Source organism: Numenius arquata, chromosome 18 (assembly GCF_964106895.1).
Source record: "Numenius arquata chromosome 18, bNumArq3.hap1.1, whole genome shotgun sequence".
NCBI lineage: Eukaryota > Metazoa > Chordata > Aves > Charadriiformes > Scolopacidae > Numenius > Numenius arquata.
The window spans coordinates 3,451,164-3,471,007 of NC_133593.1; the positions used below are offsets into that span (position 1 = coordinate 3,451,164).

Sequence of the window (19,844 nt, forward strand, 5' to 3'; positions counted from 1 at the left end):
CAGCACATGCTGCTGGTTATGCTGGACAGACAACAGGTTAATAGGTTCTTCCATTTCTAATTCCATTCTCTGGAAATGCTACTACACATTTATCTGCCTGGAAGGTTCCCTCTTAGAAAGGGATCTCTTCCCCACCGAAGAAGGTGTCCCCAGGACTACTGAGCAGGTCAGCGTGAGTTACCAGCTCTAATATCTTTCTGAGAACACGTCACACTGGCAGTTGATAGACCTCAGCACGTTAACTGGAATATACCGGTGGCTGGGTGCGAAGGAACGAACGCGGGGTCGCTCTGGCTCAGGCGGGTTAAGGCCAAACCAACGACAGCAGTTTATTTGGCCTCTGAATTTCTGATCTGACACTGGCTCAGAAAGAACATGACACAAGGGACACTAATGACAGCGTTTTGCAGTTTGTTTTTCCTCTTATATAAAAGATCCAAAAAGACAGGGCAGAATTATTTTAGGCAACTGAAAATACTAAGAATATTTTTTTTTTTTTCTTCCTCAAACAATGTAATTAACATGGCCAAATTGGCCACAGCACTTCAGGTAATTACACTCTGCCTCTCTGAACTGTTACAGCTTCAGCAGAATGCAGATTTTTTCACAGGAACAGGGTTGTGCAGCTCCTGCAAAGTTCTTGCTTATCAACTGCTACTGCGATGCATCCGAAGCTAAAATGTAGGCAACTCCCATCTCTGCTCAGTCAGGGTCCTAAATCTCTTTGGGACTCTGCAGCCGAAAAATACAGAATCAGTACCTTGCATTTTCACATCAAAGTTAATGCCAATCTTATACCGTTCCGTACATTTATCACACTGCTCTCAATTTAATTGCACGTGCATGTTTAGTCAGGAAATTTTAATGAGACAGTTATAGACAGAACCTAACCACTGTGGCGCCTCTGCCACTAAGTTAAAATGTAGAAAACGAATCTTGGTAAGTTACAAAACCACATTTGCCATCAGTGTTTCATAAATACTTACGATTGTTAATCACAAGTCCTGGAAATGGTCTGTAAAAAAAAGATAAAATAAAAAAATTACTGATTCTGAACTATACAGCATGGGGTCTCCCTCCCAAGGCAGCCTCACCTAATGGTTCGTAACAGAATTCATGCTAAAAAATTACCAGAAAGTCAAACAAACCAGAAGGAACCACCACAGCAGCTCTTGGGCACCATGGTTTCTCCGCTAGCATCCTGAAAATTAACACACACACAGAAAGATCTAAATCCCTCCCTCGGTCACAGCTAATTAACAAGGGAGTCACCTCTTCTTGAGAGCTCAGTTAAGCAAAACGTATCAAGCAGAAGTCCTTTCAGTCAGAGCTCTTCATGATTAAGGGTTGAGAATTCAGACCCCTTAGTAAAATACATTTAAGAAATTTATCTCTATCTAAAGATAAATTGAAGCTTTTAGACTCCTGTGAAGCACTCTATGATTTGAGAAATTACACAGAGATTTTTATTTTCAATTTCTGAACTCCTTCTCAGTACGATTCCAAAGTTTCATCTATTCTGCTTCACGCATACAAATATACTTTGTATGTACATATGTGTGTGTGTGTATACATCTATGCAAACATACACATACAAATAAAATTCACTTTTATTGTAATTAAACAATACTGTATTTTTATATATTGTAGATAAACTCATTTTATAGAAAAATCCCCATTTATCAAAGAGCTTACCTTAACTCAGGGATTTTAACACAACTGAAATACTTAAAAATATTAATTTTAATACTATTATAAACATACTATTTACTGTCAAGACCCAACAAGCTCTGGACCTGCCTCAAAGCTTGATCTGATAAACGGAGAGCAACGCCCACAACACTTTAGGGCTCTCAAAAGCCAGCTTGCTGTAATATGCAGTATTAATAATACGTCCTTTGTCATACTAAATTGGTCAGGTCCTCCAAAGAGTTACCATCTTCAGTCACGCTATGAACATCTGGGCTTCATTTGGCCTGACATATGGTTTCCAAAGGAGCCGACATCTACCACTATCTCAAGATGTGCTGCAACTTCTACTCTTTTGCATCTCAATTTATTCGAGCGGTGCGGGCAGCCCTGTAGCATCTGCACAATCTAATCTACCTACCGAATGACAGTAAATTTGATGAACTCTGCCGATTCCAAAATCTTCCTCATCGAGCTGATTTCCAAGTAACTGGGAGCTTTAAACGCCACGCCGGGGGGCATCCCGTCCACCACCACGCAGCCGGGGTTGATGGTGATCTTCCTGTATGGCACTTTCACAGGGAAATTCATACCAATGGCTTCACCTAAGAGAGAGAGAGGTCGTGTTTATTTTCAAGTCTACATACTTATGATGACATTGAAGAAAAAGTTCTCAAATTATAAGAACTGAAACTATGAAAATCCACTTGACAGTTAAACCATTATATTGTTAGACATTTTGGATTACACTCATGAACAAGAGCATTAGTTACAACTCTCTCACTCTGACAGCTCACCATATAAAGAACCCAGAGTCTGTTTCACTAAAAAAGGTTCAAAACAGATATCTAAGAGAATAGCTACACGAAGGAAAAGAAAGCATTTCCTGCAGTGTGCACGAAAAGCAATTCAACACAGCACCAGTGAAGCACTTCCAGGTAAAGAAACTCACGTCGTTATTGCTGTACAATGCAATTACAAAGTAAAAGTAAAGAAAACTATACACAGCAAAAAGGGTAAGTTGCATTTTAAGAATTACTCTAGCCCCAAGTTTCAAGCAGTGAGGACTACGAAGCCCTAAGAAGAATCATGGTTTGCCAGCAAAATAAATATTTTATCCGTGTTTACCCAGAAAGAAACAGGAAAGGGACAACTTAAAGTAGCCTATACTCTTGGGATTTTTTGTTTAAAACACCAAACAATCCCCATCTCTTACGAAAGATTCTTTTTGAAGTCAAAGCAAAACATTCATATATAATTCTCAAACTTGTTCATTTTAATGATCATACATATCACCCACTGTGATGATTCCGTAACTTCACTATGAACAACATTAATTGCATTCACACCTATGTAAACATGTGGAATAAGAAGCAATTACCAAATTTCCGGCTAAAAAGATCGTTTACTTGCTCTCTCAATTGTCTGGCCTTTTCTACTTTTGACAGTCGCTCGCTTTCATCATCTGGAAGAAATTGTTAGAATAGCATCAGAATTAAACAGATCCCCCCCCCCCCCAGCTTGTTTATCCCTGCATGTTTACTCAAAGTAGGTATATCTGACTGCTTTGAAATGTCATTTTGTTCCTGGTTTTAGCAGTAACATAATATTGTACAAATACACAAAAAGAGACGGTTGTTAAGAAGTCTGTGAGAAGCCTCAAAATACTTACACGACCAACATAAGATTCACTATTGATTTTGTAAACTTAACCAAAAATCATAAATTGTGTTTTATTTTCAGTAAATGTAACGGTGGGGAAAGGTAAAAGCAAAGTGATATCCAAGAGATGGCCATCGCATGCAGCGTTCCCACAGTTTCTAATGAAGGTAATATGGGCCTGACAAAGTAGTAATCGGTGTTGTTTAAGACAAAGCAGTTCCGTCTCCGTAGTTATTCAATTCAGTCCCAGTCCTGATCTCTTCAAGTTGCCAAGAAAGATGCAAATCAGTATTTAATTTGGTACATCAGAAAAAAAGGAAAAATAGGAATATTTCTTAACTTGGGACTGGGTCAAGAATATCCTAGAGATGTCACTGAATAGATATTCATGAAAGTTAGAAAATATTTATCATCTCAGGAGAAACAGAATGCTAAATTACGCTCTTTGTTGACTATACAACCAGTGGGACAACCATTTCAGTGAACCAGTGTGACTGTAGGAAAAAAATACATCACACCAAACAAATATAACGAAGAATATAGGCACAAAAAGGAGATGAAAGCAGACAGTTTACACACCTGGTATAGTTACTTGAATGATGTTAAGATCTTCAACACCCGCAGCTGTGTTCACCACTGTGTTTGTTGTGGTGCTTGCTGTATTGGCTATATTAGATGAATTATTTTTTCCTAAAAGTAAGAGAATGAATTTAAACAAACATTTGTAGAGAGCCAAAAATCCTGAATGTCATATATAAAGAAAATATTGCAAAATAACAGATATTTGCAAAGTTTTCGAAGTGGAACCAGTTCCATATTCAAAATGGGAGCAGCTTCCAAGAAGACATATTTATTGCCGGTACACACCACTCTGTCTTTCCAACCCCAGAGGAGAAAGAGAGCTGGATTAAAGATAATCTTAACCTTTACCTAGCTTGTTTTCTAAAAAGATTGTTATGAAAAGGCAAAAAAGAGTATGTGGAGCATGTATTTTGGCATTTTTATTAACAGATAAATGACAGCCCTTGCAGTTAATTCAGTAACACCTACTGATCTGTGTGTTCACTGTGTGCATTCACAAAAGAAATCCCTTACAATTATATTTGTGAGCCACACTGGCCAGTGGCACAAACCAGCAGAGTTCCAGTAGCTCAGTAGAGTTTTGCCAACTCATAGTCACAGATAATAATATGACTCAAAACATTTAATCCGTGACAATTTTCTCCTGGCTATCTGCACTCCCATCTGTGGAGCACTTGTCATTTAGATGAGCTACATATTAGGAGCAAATAATTTACCTCTGTGAGTTACTTCTGTGAATCACACATTACTTGTTACACTTTGATAAAAGGTAGTAAAGAATATATTAGAGGCATGATTATTGTGAGTAACTTAAAAAATGTAATACTCCCTTGCTAAAGCTATATAAACTGTAACTGTAAGTGCTTTTCCCATCTTAAAAGCAAACAAGCAGACAAACAGACCAACCACAATGCAGAATGAATCTTTCAGGAATTCGTTAACACCATGCAGCTCTCCTGATTTACATTTAATCCTTGAAAGAGACTGTTATCTAGAACGTTAAGCAGTTGCAAAACTCACTTTGGGGGCTTATAGCAGAACTTTCCTTAACAGCTGCCTCAAACATCTCAGGCCTGCAAACAGATCGAACATTTCATGTACAGTAATAAAATCACATTCATCAACATTAAAAAACCATACAATTTTCTAATATTAATTTGTTAAAGACAAATTTAATAAGCGATATCCTCTCAGCCAGACAGCCAGGAATGCAACAGCTGAGAGGCTCCACAACTCCTCTTGTCACTGTTTCTACACTGGTACGTGGGTATCTAAACCTATTCTAGATGAAAAAAATAAATTCTTATAACCCCAAATATAGAAATCTCCAGTTCTTAGGTCTTAGTACACTGCCAGCAAGTTTTATGAGTAACCCACAAGCGCTCCACGCAGTAGGAACTAAACCAGTGATGTGGTAACTGAAATGGGGTAAGAAATTGGGACTTGCTCTTCCCCCCAAACCAGGTTGTGAGTGTCCTTCAGAACAAAGAGATTACTGTACCTTGCTCCACCTCTACAAGAACTTTCTGACCATATCCTCATTTACTAAAAATATTCCAGTGTGTATTTTACACAGTAATCTAGCAACTCGGCCACACAATTTCATTTTTTGGTCTACATTTCAATTCTCATAGAGTAGATTATCAAAGACATATGGAAGTCTTACTTCTTAATAATGAATTTTATCTTAGATTTGTTTCTCAGGATCTTCTCTAGTCTTGGAATTCCAAATGTAGAAGGTCGGCGGAACGGCACCCCGTCGGGGAGTCCTTCCACGTAGAACACCTCCGGGAAGGATTCAAACAATGCAAATGGCACCTTCACTGGTTTCGTCAGCCCCAGCGCTTCCCCTGAAAGGCAACACAGCACATAAGCTCCCGGCTACATAACGGATGTGTATATAAAAAGGAAAACCTCAGGGATAAATGGTATATAATAGCTGACACATACATAGCAGATTAGGTGGAACCAGCAGACTTTGCCTTTTTTGGTGACAGCTATGAGTAGGCAGGAAGAAAATTAACAGTCTCAAACATAACTCATTCTCTTGCAGTAAATCTGATCATAATTTGCAGTTGAAAATTAATAATTTGCAGCCAGCTCATGCCACTGGCTTGGTCTGCACACAAGGCTGTCCCGTTTGTACTCTGCTTTGTCACAGGCACTGTATTCTGTCTCTGTCTCTGCTAGAGAGTAGCACTGAGGGTGGGTGACATTAGTGTTCTTGTTCCAAAAACTGCACTCGGAAGAGTAATGAGAAGTCACCTTTTCCAAAAGTCATTAACTTCCAAACAGCCTGCACCAGAAGAAGCGCTTGGAGAACATCTCTTCAGATACCACCCATAACATATGGAGCCAGGCTAGGGCTGAAGTCATAAAAAGTCCCACTCATAAACAGAGTGAATAAAACCCAAAAAGCAGTGTCAGGCTGCGGGGTCACTATGTCTCCGGGTCACTAAAGAAGCAGTAATCCAACCACAACTTCTCCATTTCCAAACGCAAATAAAATAACTAGTGGAAACGTGACACAGAATTGCAAGCAACGGACACGAGAATGAACTCAAATAAGGAATTGCTAGAGTACTCAAAGACTGCAGGACTTTTGGAATAAACATATATGCCTATCATACATCTAACTGCACGTTCATAAGACATCGCAGTAAAAAAGAACCAATAAACTTACCGCATTTTTCATTAAAAAGATTTTCGACTTTCTGTTTTAAGTCAGTAATTTTGGCATTCCACGCCTCTGCCAGGAAGAAATTGGAAGAATTAAATCAAGACGCGCACAATCAATCAGTCCTTGAAGAATATTTTAATAAATGTTTAATAAATTATTATGCTCGATAACCGATTTACTATGACAGTAGAGCAAAATGGCTTTCATTCTGCAAACAGCACTACGACATTGGGCTGCAGTCTGAACATAGCCCCATCAATCCTCATTTCCCTACAGCTTTGAAAGATACTGCTACTAGATTAAGAACGGGTGATTAAAACTGAAGTTAATCCAAGAGTGATCCAAATTTACAATATCAGGCAACATAAAGTTTACTCATCTGAACCAGCACCCAAAATAGAGGCAGAAAGCTCTTCGTATGTTCGGTGACGTAGCCCTGGGACAACTGCCTCTCTCTCTCGAGAGAGAGAGAGAGCTACAAGCTCTATGACGATTTCAGCTTCACCGGGTAAGATTAAACGCCCACCTAGCTAATTATTTTGTGTCTGAAAGCAATCAGTGGCAATTCCTAAACCAGTTCACTTGTGGCTGCAGTAAGTGGTCCGTAGCTGGTCTACAAAACTAAAAACTCAGTTGAAAGTTTAAAAAATGTGCAAACTAAAGCTTAAAAAAAGCCTAGGTCTAGCAATAACAAGCAAGTCCAATAAAACTGTACACAACTGTGAATGCGAATACTGCCCAAGCCAAAAGGAGCAGTCGTACCAAATTTTAACCTGAAAGAGGGGAGATTTACATTAGATATTTGAAGAAATTCTTTGCTGTGAGGGTGGTGAGAGCCTGGCCCAGGTTGCCCAGAGAAGCTGTGGCTGCCCCATCCCTGGAGGGGTTCAAGGCCAGGTTGGACGGGGCTTTGAGCAACCTGGTCTGGTGGGAGGTGTCCCTGCTCAGGGCAGGGGGGTGGAACTGGATGAGCTTTAAGGTCCCTTCCAACTCTTACCATTCAATGATTCTATAAATCAGTATCTTATATTCATTCTAAACCGGCTCAGTAGGAGTAAAGAATTCCTTTGTTTCATGTTTTATGACCGTATCACTAAAAAGAAAGCATGGGGGATAAATGCAAAAAAGCAAGTAACAACAAACTCCTATAGAAATATAAGCAAATAATCTTAGAATGGAAGGATGCTGAAAAAAAGGTTTCATGAGATTTGGGAACTGCTCACAGTTGCTCTGAATACAGTCATTCATCTCCCCTGACCACGAGGAATTTATCTGGGTGGCAAATTTGACCCTGCTTTCAATGCAGAGATTCCTGTGCTGCAGCACTGCACAGACAGGTCTGGTCCTCCACGGCTAAAAAGCTCCAGCCCAATGCGGCTTCCAGTCCTGTCTGGCTTTTCCTTTACTGGTTTTCCAGAACTGGAGAGGTCTACAATGGTAATCTTGCAAAACTAGCTCCAGTAAATCATTCTTTAGTGATATTTGTTCAGATCCTTCCTAGTCCCTCCGTACCACTCGGGCATCTCTGCACAGTGATGCTCAGCATCTCAAGTTTGTGGAGCCCTTATTAAGCTTGTGCCCAGTATCGGATCTCAGCTGGGTTCATTCACTCTGGTGGTACCGAGCACCAGAGAAGTCCTTCAAGGATCTGCAGCACCGTGAAATATCAGTGTGGAAAAAGACTAAAGGGACCGATTCTGAACCCAAGTTAATAAGCTGCAATGGACCTGTGCTGCATTTGAACAGCATCCTGTACACAGCATCCAGGATTTCTCCGATGACGATTATTCTACATGATGAAGAACTGAACGTACACGAAAACAACAACTTCAGTCATTCGCTACCTGTAGAATAAAGCACGAACTCAAAATGTCTCTGATACGTAACCATCAGAGTTTTCAATACCAACATTAGTAGAATGCATGTGTGCTTATTCCCACAATATTTACCAAAAGAGAACTCTCTTCCTCGTGGCTTGAAAGTCATATTGGACCCATTGGTTTGAGAATTAGTTCGAACATCTGTTGTTTGTGACTTATTAGGACCTGTAAAAAGAGATTACATATATACATGCAGAGAGCGGAAGCAAGGCATCATATGAAAAGAACAACACATCAAAATTGATTACTAGAGAAAACTTAACTTCTCAATTGAGAGTAGAATAAAAAAACCCTTAAGAAGTTCTTCTAGGGTTGTATGTAAGCATTTGATACTACTGCTCACATCTGTCGTTTCTCTGCTCAGGACTACACCAGTTCCCACACATCTGCTTGCAATAAGAGGCCCAAGCAAGCTGTCAAACACCAACATTTTACCTAACCATCACCTGCACAGAATCCAGTATTACTCAGAAACAAAAAATAAAACTGTTTCTACATTGAAACATATCTGAGCTCTGAAATGAAACCAAGTTTGGTACATGAGGTGCATGTATAAATTAATTATGGGCTATGAAAACCAAGAACAGAAGCGTAGAATAGAACAGTAGAAGAATATTTAATGATATTTCTTCCATACCTTCTTCAACAGTAACTTCGATCTCTGGAACATTTGAATTGCCTGCAGGACTTTGTGACCTTTTTGAACTCTTTGGACTCATTGCTGGAAGTCAATATAACACAAGCTGTAATGCACAAACCCTCTATAATGTACATTCTACACAGCTAAGGAAAAGAACCAGCTGGAGTCTGAAAATTCCAACAGACTGAATCACGTGTGTCTATACTAAGTACAGTCTGCTTTGTAAAAGCTGAGCAACACAGTGATGCTCACAACCTTAAAAAGCAGGTTGAATACTCTCAAAGCAGGCAGGTATCACACTTAAACTTTCACTCCACTAACTCAGAAGAGAAGGCTTTGTCCTTTCTAAGTGTGAGGAACAGCTTTGGTAAATAAATAACAAAATCATTAATTTCTGAATTTATTATAGACAACTTAAAACTTAAACAACTTTCTTCTTTATTCTTTTCTTAAGAAACTTCATTGTTAATTTATTTCAGTTCACAGCTATAAGTTAAATATATTTTAGGCCATTAATTTAACAGCAAAATAAAAGTTGTAGAAATTGGATACATTCCATTTTCTGTATTGGAATAGTCTTAAGGAAAAAAAAAAAGTAGATCACTTTATGTTTTGAGTAACTTTTTCAAATAATAGCAGATTTAGAGGCTACATAAGCTAGCTCATCTTAAGTAATGCCCTTTGTTTGTAACACCCATATTTTTCAACCACAAAGACCTCTCAGTCTGCTAAGGGAGCAGAAAGCAAATATTACCAATTGATACCAGCATATAATACTTAATTGTTTACCTTTTGTGTTTATTTTACTCGCCAGTCCTGGGGGTAAATAGGAAGTGACAAGCTCAGGCCTAAAAGATGAAGAGAATAAAATCCGATCAATTACACGTGTAAGAAAAAATACAGCAAAATGTTACAAGTTTCTAGGAATTCAGCAGAGTTCAAATTCACAAAACATCAGATCTCATTAGTAATAAAATTCTTCTATAAGCATCTGGTGTGACTCTGCATCTACTATAACCACAGAAAGTTAGAAAATATAAGCTACATTTTCTACTCTCATTTTCTTTCGGGTTTATTTCAAGCAAAAAGAAAACAAAAAGAAGAAAAAAAAAGGAAAAAAACCCCTTCCAGGTACAAAGCCACTTTTCCCCTAGATCCTTGATGCATGAAACGTGCAATTTATATATCTATATAAATTTAGTAAGGAAGGCATATCCTTTTATGAGATAAAACATACGTGCAAAATGTTCTTCCTGTTTCATGGAAACAGAATTTAAGTAGCATTTAAAATCCACAGTTGTTGGGAAGAAAATGACATAATTTCAAAATCAAGGGTAAAAATAACTGAATTATAAACCTACTTTTTAACAACAAACTTGATTTTGCCACTCCCTCGGACAATCCTTTCAAGGCGTGGAATTCCAAACCAGGTGGGACTGCGGAAGGGGATTCCTTCTGGCAAGCCCTCGACGTACAAGTACTCAGGGTTCGATTCAAATATAGGATAGGGAACTTTCACTGCCTCTGAAAGCCCCAGAGCTTGGGCTGAAAAAAGAGATTTAATGATATTTTATACACTCAAATGGGTGGTATTTTTCTCTCAAGTGATTTTAAGAAGCTTGGCTGACAGAAGCTCTGTTACTCAGAGATAATTAAAAAGCCCGAGAGAAGTATTTAAATGGATTTTCTATTGTTTTCTGTAGAATAATTGCAAACAGTGACTTTGTCCATCCTGTTACACATAACACCTAACTCTGCAATGCCTAGTATTTTCTTCTGAGAACGTTTTTCACCCAGAAGCCTTTTGTGCATATACCATCTGGCACACAGCTGGAAAAACTCCAGCTAAGGATGTTGTTATAAAGTCATTTATGTCAGGGAAGAGTCAGTAAAAAGTAAGTGAGAGAAGCTAACATTTCCACATCTGACCTAGCACATTTCTGATGTTTTAATAAGCACAGTAAAATTTAAAATTCTTTTTCCAGATGTGTTTTAAAACACTACAACATTATAAAACAGTTCCATTTAACAAGTAACTTACCAAACTTTGTATTAAATATCTCTTCTACTTGCTTTCTTAGCTTTGTGATCCTGATGTTCCAATCTTCTTTGACTGAAAGGCAGAAGTGGATATGTCAGAGTATTACCCAGTTCTAGATAAAGAGGTACATTCAAACACATTTTTTTCAACACAAGAACTTGTAAACTACGAACACAATTACATCTGAGTAGACAAGGACACACAACGAGTAACGATTATTAATGGCAGCTTAAATGATACACATAATTCCCTCTGCGTAATGGAAAATCTGTTTAAACGTAGTTACAAATTTCAAACATTGCCCCAAGAGGGAGAACCTGTTCTTCAGAACCTTTACATGCAGGAAGGAATTTTTCTAGTGGCTCTCACAAAGCTGAAATTAATTAACCATAGCGCATAAGAATAACAGTCCTTAGAACAGAAGATGGGGATGTAGAGAGTGCTTTGCTAAACATTTTGATTAGCATAAAAAAATAATCTTCAATCTTCTTCTCTATTACAAATAAAAGTAAATTATAGGAGTGCCAGCCAGAGCAGACAATTTGTAGCTCAGGTGGAGAAGAAAGCAAAGGACACTGTCAGCAACAAAAAGCACTCCTTTTCTGACAAACAGCATAATTCAATTACTTGTCATCATAATCCACAAATAACAATTAACTGCTACTGAGCTAATACCATTCAGAGTTATGGAAAGCCTGCATGAAGGAAACTATACAGAAATGTTTTGTTTCCAAATAATATTTTTGACTAACAAATTACCTGACCTTCTTTATTTCTAGCTTCTTATACTGTCAAGGCAAAATGCGTTCATATTTTTGCTATCTAGCCTACTAATTTGATAGATTTCACAGGTATTTAACACCCATGTGTGTCCATACTTACGCACAGGCTGTAGTCTCGTTAGCAAGGAATTAGACTGACTAATTTACTTTAAAAAATTAAAACGTTGTTTGCAGGCTATCTGTGGAGAGCACCGGATGATTCCTTTGCAACAGAATGACATTTTGCTTAAAATCTAAAGTTTGCTAATATTCCTTAGCACCATAAAGTACTGCGCCTGCAGTAAGAAGATCCTCAGCCTTTGCCTGGGAAAATGGTTTTCCCGGGGCTCTAAACCCAAGAGGACATTTGCTGCGTTTCCCCGTCTGACACCAAACCCTGGGTGAGCTTTGTGGGTGCTGAAAATACCAGACTCACCTAAAAGCCAGTGAAGAATATAACCAGTGCAAAAAAAAAGAAATGTTATTTTGAAGATTCAAATAGTCTGAGGTTTAAGAATCAAGGCCACCGCACGTCAGTTCTTTCAGAAAGAGGATTTTATTAGCTGTTTTTATATTGCTATCATTGGCACCTGCTGTTATTACTTCATGGTCAAATTGTCAGTTATTTTGTCAAATTTGACAACAATTGGAGTTTTGGCAACAAACCAAACCAATCAACTGCCTTTTCCTTCCACTCCACATTGAACACAGCCTTTTCTACTGAGCTACCCTCTTGCTGAATACAAGCATTTTCCTAAAATCCAAGCAAAATCCACAGTACGTTGTGATGACATAAGACGACTACTGATTACATGACCATTAAATCATATTCTTTCCTTTTTTTTTTTTCCTGCTGAGAGCTCAACACAATTATTTCCTGAAGCTGCAGCTTATTTTTCTGGTGAAATGTGTGTGGGGAAAAAGCCCTGGCAAGCCTTGGGTTTGTGTTATTACTACCAGCAGGTTCATGCTCTGGACCATACACTTCTGTAGCAAGAAAGCATCAAACACTAATTCAGAGCATCCGGTTGTCTCAGGAAATAAAGAAAATATCTGGATTCTCTTGCTGTGTTAAAGGCACTTCAAGCTTCCAAGAAGTCATTACAATTCCTTACCAACAGAGGCCTGAAAAAAGCCCACCAAAGTCAGCTGTGAAATGCTGAGCAGCTCCAGAGCTTTGATTCTGGCCAGGAAAGTAATTCCTATTCTCCCGGGCTGTGCAGGTGATCCAAAGACAGCCGGACTGCACCACAGTCCAGAGAGCCGTCCATCTTCATCATCAATTGATCCTTTTCAGACCTCACAAAGAGCGTGTTGGCACGCTCATCACAGAAGGGTGAGTACTCCTTGAATCCACATTGACCCAAATCTGTGTCCCCACCAAGCCCTTCCCTTCCCACCTGGAGACAGCACCCATCTTACCTGGGGTGTTCGACCTGGGCTGAATCACTTCGGTTGAAGTCAGAGTGAGCAGCTCTGGTCTGCAACCAGAAAGTGAAGAATCTACCCATTCTTGACACAAATTAAGTACTACATACTTATGACATGAATTAGAAAAGTTTCGAATTTTCTATTCTGTATTTCACACTTCTGAAAATGCTACAAAGCTCTTCTGGAAGACTCGTCTGGATAGCAAATAACCACTTTATAATGCAGAATATTTAATCTGCTTATTTGGTAACTAGAGACCGAATGCTTCACGACTTAATGAAACCAAGTGCTTGATTAGACAAACAGTGTTTGTTTGGCCTCTTTTTTAAAAAAAAAACCAAAAAACAACAAAACCAACCAAATACCAACTTTAGGCATTAAAACAAACACTTACCTTTTGATTACAAATTTTATTCTGTTGCCCACTTGAATGATTTTCTCAAGGCGAGGGATCCCGTACCAGGAGGGACTCCTAAAGGGGATGTTCTCTGGCAGCCCTTCGACATAGAGGTCAGTAGGATGGGCCTCAAACGTCTGGTACGGAACAGCTTTGGGCTCGGTGCTCCCCATGGCCTCGGCTGATAGAACAAAACACATCCAGAAACTGGACATCAAACCATTTGGCCATCGACCTTAATTAAAAGCCAGCTAAGCTACCACATCTTCAGGCAGTTGCAATCATGATCTTTGGACCTGGGACAATGCAGGGCACCTAAACACAACAGACTCCGAGTCTCAGCACATCAAAACCATAAACATTTACCATATGGTATCATGGTGCTACCGAGCAGTCACCATGCTTGACTGGGTTCCTCACTGGGGCACAATACAGTGGTTTTATCCAAAGTTTTTAATAGAGCATCATGCAACATTTTATTCTAGCTCTTATGAAGTTGACTTTTTTTTTTAATATTGGAGAGAACATAAAAATTCACTCAGAAATGTTCTAATACTCATTTTAATAATACTGCAATGGATATAAATAAGTAAATGGTTCTATTCAGCATCAAAGAAAAGAAATCCAAATAGGAAGGAACTGAACAATTAGAAGAGCTGTACATATAAGATTTATAAATTTTTTTAACTATGAATTTACCTTGTTGTATAAGCAGTACGTAATATATTCTTTTTCACTCAACTACCATGATTTTCAATATTTGAACAAACTGATCAAAGGTCTCATTCATGTAGATGTTCAAAGGAAATAATGAAAGCAACCTTCAAGAAATACGAAGCCATAAAAGAAAAGAAAATAATAATACTGTACTCACCAAACTTTTTACAGAAGAGTTGGTCTACCATCTTTCTGAGTTTGGTGATTCTGGCATACCACTCCTCTTTCACTGTATTTGAGAGTGACACAGAACAAAGACAACATTTCCTAATTATTTTGGTTATATTTTCAGTTCTTCAGTTTATAGCAGGTGTAACCATCCTGCATTTTCAGTGTCCTGGTTTGAGGACCTGTTTCCTCTGAGGACTGAGCGACTCGTCTTCTTTTACATCATTTTTGAGTCTAAATTATGATTGTTATATTAATACTGCAAGCTGTGTACTGACATCTGACCCGATCTGCAGAGGGTCTGGGTGATTAGAAACCACAGGTTAAGTTGTCTTATAAATCCTGTATTATGCTACTTATAAATTGTGCTACATGGATTCTTCTCCTGGAAATCCTGGGCCGTTCTGGTTTGTCTTGGAGCCGGTATCAGTATTCTCAGGGCTTCGAGGCTGAGGCCATTTCATAGAACCTTCCTGACCAACCTGTTTCCTACAGGAATGCAAATATGAATCATCTTTCTTCTGCCAGTCAAAACACAACTTCCCTGCCCGTCCCACTGCTCTCCTGCTGGGACAGAAGCCAGTAGGCGCTGTGGAGACAGCAGGGCTGTGGACATGGAGGCTGAGAGCAGGGCCTGGTGCGACACAGCTCGCTCTCTCCTGAGGTGGCAGCAGACATGAGGATGATCAGAGGTGCCTCAAGTTGCATCAGGGGAGGTTCAGATTGGATATTAGGAGAAATTTCTTCACAGAAAGGGTTGTTGAGCATTGGAAGAGGTTGCCCAGGGAAGTGGTAGAATTGCCATCCCTGGAGGTATTTATAATTTGGGCAGACGTGGTGCTGAGGGACATGGTTCAGCGGTGGCTTTGGTAGTGGTTAAGTTAATGGTTGGACTCGATGATCTTAAAGGTCCCTTCCAACCTAAACACTTCTATGATTCTATGAGACGATGAGCTACTGGGAGGTGAGGAATCCAAACATGGAAAACACAAAATGGAGGGAAAGGAGGCTCAGACAGCTCCTGTCTTCTGAGCTGTGTTCCCTGAGACATTATCAACAGCTTCCACAGACATTCTCTTCTCTCAGAAGTAACACAGAGGTCACACATGACTACACCATCATTACGAATTAGCGAAAACAAGCAACATAAAGTGACTGTTTGTAACACTGTGCCATCAAAATGGGTTACCACTAGTTTTCTTAGCTACAAGGGTTTTCCAGGATATGTAATGTACCTGCTTTGTCTTCACAATCAGTACAACCATATTAAATACAACAACAACAAAAAAAAAGAGAAAAGGGGTAATTTAAAAACCCACATGAGAGTACAGTTAAGTTTAAGACTCAGTCATTAGCCTACCTGCTATTTTTGTAGTCAAATTTGATGCTCAAAGGAACAGTAGGTTATTAAGACACTAAGTTAACTTATACTGCAGGAAAAGTTTAATTCCTACACAGGTTAAAGTGATATTCTTATAACATTTTTTTTGCTTAATTTAGATCCTTAATGTTCACTTTCAGTACAGCCTTTGATACACGTTTTACAACAGAAGACTATGAGTACATAATACAACATAATGGTGCTGCAATAGTGCAGATACTACCATTTGTATGCTTGTGTCCCTGTCTGCACTAAGAATTTCTCTGGTATTACGAAAAATTCACAATTCACCCAGGCTGAGGTTCCCAGTTAGAATTTTGAGGTTGGGAGCAACTTGTTTGCTACCATTGGTTCAGGCACACAAGCTTTCAGCACTCGGCTAAATTGGACAATTAAAAAAAAAAAAAATGCCCTGAAGCCAAGAGACGTTAAAATACAACTGAAGAGAAAAACGAGTCCAAAAAAAGTAATCTACCAACTAGTGCCCGTGCAAAGGCACAATTCTTCCTTTTTTCCATTCTAAACTTTCTTCTCACAACTTGAGGGGAAATGAATTAATGGGTGCGATTGCAATAAAACCCTGTTCCTCCAGCCTTGTTTTTACATGGTCGTTTTTGTTACCCTTGGCTGGGTGCTCATGGAGACAAACCAAGTAAGCGCATCTGCTGAAAAGTATTACTGATGGCAGAAGGGGTTAGAATGTGTTGCCTTTGCACTGCTACGTGAAAATGGAGTGCCGTCATCCGAGCGAGCCAGATGCTGCAATAATAAACGTCACTATAACCAGTATGTTCATTATTGCATTTCAGTTAATCTCATTTTGGCAAATACCATATATAAGCAATTATTCCATGATACAGACAGTTCCCTACCCAGTAAACTCTATCAGCTATAGAAACTACTGCCTTTTTCCTGTATCTCAACAGACTGACGCTCAGGTCATTGGTTTTTCTTCTGTCCAGCTGAATCAAACCAGTTGATAGAGTGTTAGTAACACCGGCTTGGATAGCCAGTAGAACATTGCTGTCACTTGGTAGCTAAAGAAAATTCAAACCAGGAAGAATTATTTGCAATGTGTTATTAGTAAAAGCAAATGGTAGCCACCACTACAACTGACAAATAGGAAATCATACTGTACTTGTACCACTCACATGTTTGAAGACCTACCTCCTGCAACTGGTTTGTCCAATGGCACATCTTCCCGTGTCGAATTCAAAAGCTCGTGCCTGAAAGAGTTAAGATATATGCTTCAACAGTGCCATACGCTTGGATAAACCAGAAGTTACAGCCTACAGTTACAGCCTCTGTAGCAAATACAAGTTAGCGGTGAAGGATCAGGAAAAAAAATAACAGGGAACATCCCCAACATTAAATTCCACCAACATAACACCAAAGTATTACAGGAGCTGGTTGGAACCTACTGACAAAAACATTTGTCATGCCTGATACCCATATCCACCTGAGCTATTAACATTTCATGGTAACACACACATTACATTAAAATCATCCCTGAGGTCTAAGACACACTTCATCAGAAACAAAGATTCAAATCAAAAATTTAACCTTTAAAAATGAAAATCTCAAAGCAGACATTTTTGTTTCCCAAATACATCCAGTTTTATCCATATTAGAACAACAAAAAAACCTAAAAATTCTGACATTTCTCACAGAGCTGAAGCAGTTTTCGAGCTGCTCTGGTTACCACACATTACAAAACTGATGAACAGCATAAATTAATTACTGTTAACAACTCAGACAAATTTGACAAGGGCAGGTGCCAGCATTGCTTAAATATTAAAATCTACACACAGTGTCTGATTTTAAGTGAGCCAAAAAGGTAGATCTGTCTGAAGCAAAGCCCCAAACTAGAAAAGGTCAAAATCCACCTGGTACCAAAGCTGTGTGTGGGTCTCCTACAGCACTGGATCTCCAAGAGCCCCCCACTTCCGAGATCCAGCACTCAGCATCTCTCCCTGCACACCCTGACTTCAGGCTCCATCCAGGCTCCCTTCCAATGCCATCTGCCTTTGTGGCAATGTCCAGGTTCTTCTAGGAAAGCCACCAAAGCAAGAAAGGAGAGAAGGAGAAAGAAAGGAGCCCAGAATATCCCATGGGTCTCATGTCCCCACAGTAAAGGCAGAAGATGCCCTGCCAGGCTACCTATGGCAGGCAACCGAGCCCTCAAGCAGCTCCTACGTACATCTAAGGTCTCCCTTCATGTTCGCTCTCTGATCTACCTCCAGACACACCAAGGACATGCGCCCAACTAAATCACAGGAACCAGCAGCTATTTTGGCCTCAAGCCTGCCCTGGAAGATGCTATATACAGATATGGCCATAGACACCTCCATACAACATTCCAGCAAAATAAAAGCTCAACTGAAATTTAGGCCAGGATCCTCAGATAGCACAGAATATCCTCAAGTCTATGGCTTTCAACATGTATTCCAGCCACAGAGATTAAAACAGTACAAAGAGATCTGCCCATCGTAAGAAGTCCGTAATATTGAAGAGATCTATCCAGACGTTTCCAGATCTATTCTACGTTGGTAGAAATCAGTTCGAAAGTTCTCGATAAATGAATAAAACGAAGCAGCGTGGAGCCAGCAGAAAACAATAAGTAATATAGGGACAAAAATGCAAAATTCCTTACTTTTTAATCACAAACCGGATCCGCTCCTTTGCTAGAAGTATCCTCTCGAGCCGGGGAATGCCGTATGTGGATGGCCGCCTGAAGGGAATTCCTTCTGGCAGCCCTTCCACATATAAGTCTTCCACGTGTGACTGGAAGAGTGGGTACGGGATAGACACCGGACCTTTTGCTTTGATGGCTTGAGCTTTAGGAAAAAAGGAGAATTAAAACATTAGACCGCTTGTAGCTCTACTCACGCTATCTGTTCGATACCCCTCTGAAAACACTAAAATTAGTAGAGAGGCAATAACCCCCCTCAGCACATTTAAACATTCAAGCATTCCTATTTGTGGGGGTTTGGTTTTGCTTTATAGCAAAATCACTCCAATCCACAGTAAACAAGCTGCAGACCTGCATGGACATGCGGAGTCTCCTCTTTTCCCTTTACCCTGTAAACACTTAGTAACAGACACTGCACCTGTTACAGTGAAGTTTCACAGTATTTTGGTTGTGTTTAATAGCACATTTTGAAAGATGAAATTATCTAGGCTTAATTGTAAACCAAACATGTTTCAGTTCATTAGCTCTATACATTATTATTTGTTTCTACTATTGAGTGACAAGAGTCATTAATGCCCGGGGGCACACACCCCTGCTTTTGAGTGAATTTCCCAAAGCTTCGGAGCACTTCAGAAATCCAAGGAATCACTACTGAAATAAACAATACACTTCTAACACCATCGAAAAAAGCATGGCCCTAATAATGAAATCTTTGAGGCAAATGAAAAGCAAATAACAGGCTCACCCACAGCGAGAAAATAACCTCAGCGTACTTCTTTAAGGCATGAGGACAGTAATCCCAGCAATACCCCCATCAGGCTGGCAAACATGGGAGAATGGCGTAAGGGTTTGCAAATACCAAGAGGGCTTCATTTCTTTATACTCACGAGGGTACGTTAATTTTGTAGGCCATGCAACAAGAATTCTCTATTACCATCTGACTGGTCTGCAAATAGTTTGGTACGTTCTGTTGTTTTGCTATAGAAATCAGACGCAAAAAAAAATTATTTGAGGAGAGAAAGGCCAAGCTGAGGCCAAATTAGAGCATGGCCAAATTAGAGCAACTACTCAGGGCACCTTTTCAAGCAACTTAATGTTAACATGGAAGTGGCCAGTGGTTCGG

The 19,844-nt window shown here is 39.4% G+C and overlaps 1 protein-coding gene across 3 annotated transcripts in view; it reads right to left on the reverse strand.

Moving 5' to 3' along the window:
• GTF2I (general transcription factor IIi) overlaps positions 1 to 19,844 on the reverse strand; it is a 71,752-nt gene that overhangs the window by 8,681 nt on the left and 43,227 nt on the right. For all 3 annotated transcript variants that reach the window (XM_074160840.1, XM_074160841.1, XM_074160842.1), the window contains 17 exons: positions 18,683 to 18,866; positions 17,197 to 17,255; positions 14,638 to 14,709; positions 13,761 to 13,944; positions 13,358 to 13,416; positions 11,175 to 11,246; positions 10,495 to 10,678; positions 9,923 to 9,981; positions 9,131 to 9,214; positions 8,563 to 8,658; positions 6,617 to 6,682; positions 5,600 to 5,783; positions 4,954 to 5,006; positions 3,931 to 4,041; positions 3,071 to 3,154; positions 2,111 to 2,294; positions 987 to 1,015 (listed from right to left, as the gene is read on the reverse strand). In XM_074160840.1, the coding sequence (XP_074016941.1) occupies positions 987 to 1,015; positions 2,111 to 2,294; positions 3,071 to 3,154; positions 3,931 to 4,041; positions 4,954 to 5,006; positions 5,600 to 5,783; positions 6,617 to 6,682; positions 8,563 to 8,658; positions 9,131 to 9,214; positions 9,923 to 9,981; positions 10,495 to 10,678; positions 11,175 to 11,246; positions 13,358 to 13,416; positions 13,761 to 13,944; positions 14,638 to 14,709; positions 17,197 to 17,255; positions 18,683 to 18,866 (1,764 nt within the window). The remainder of the gene's footprint in view (positions 1 to 986; positions 1,016 to 2,110; positions 2,295 to 3,070; positions 3,155 to 3,930; positions 4,042 to 4,953; positions 5,007 to 5,599; positions 5,784 to 6,616; positions 6,683 to 8,562; positions 8,659 to 9,130; positions 9,215 to 9,922; positions 9,982 to 10,494; positions 10,679 to 11,174; positions 11,247 to 13,357; positions 13,417 to 13,760; positions 13,945 to 14,637; positions 14,710 to 17,196; positions 17,256 to 18,682; positions 18,867 to 19,844) is intronic.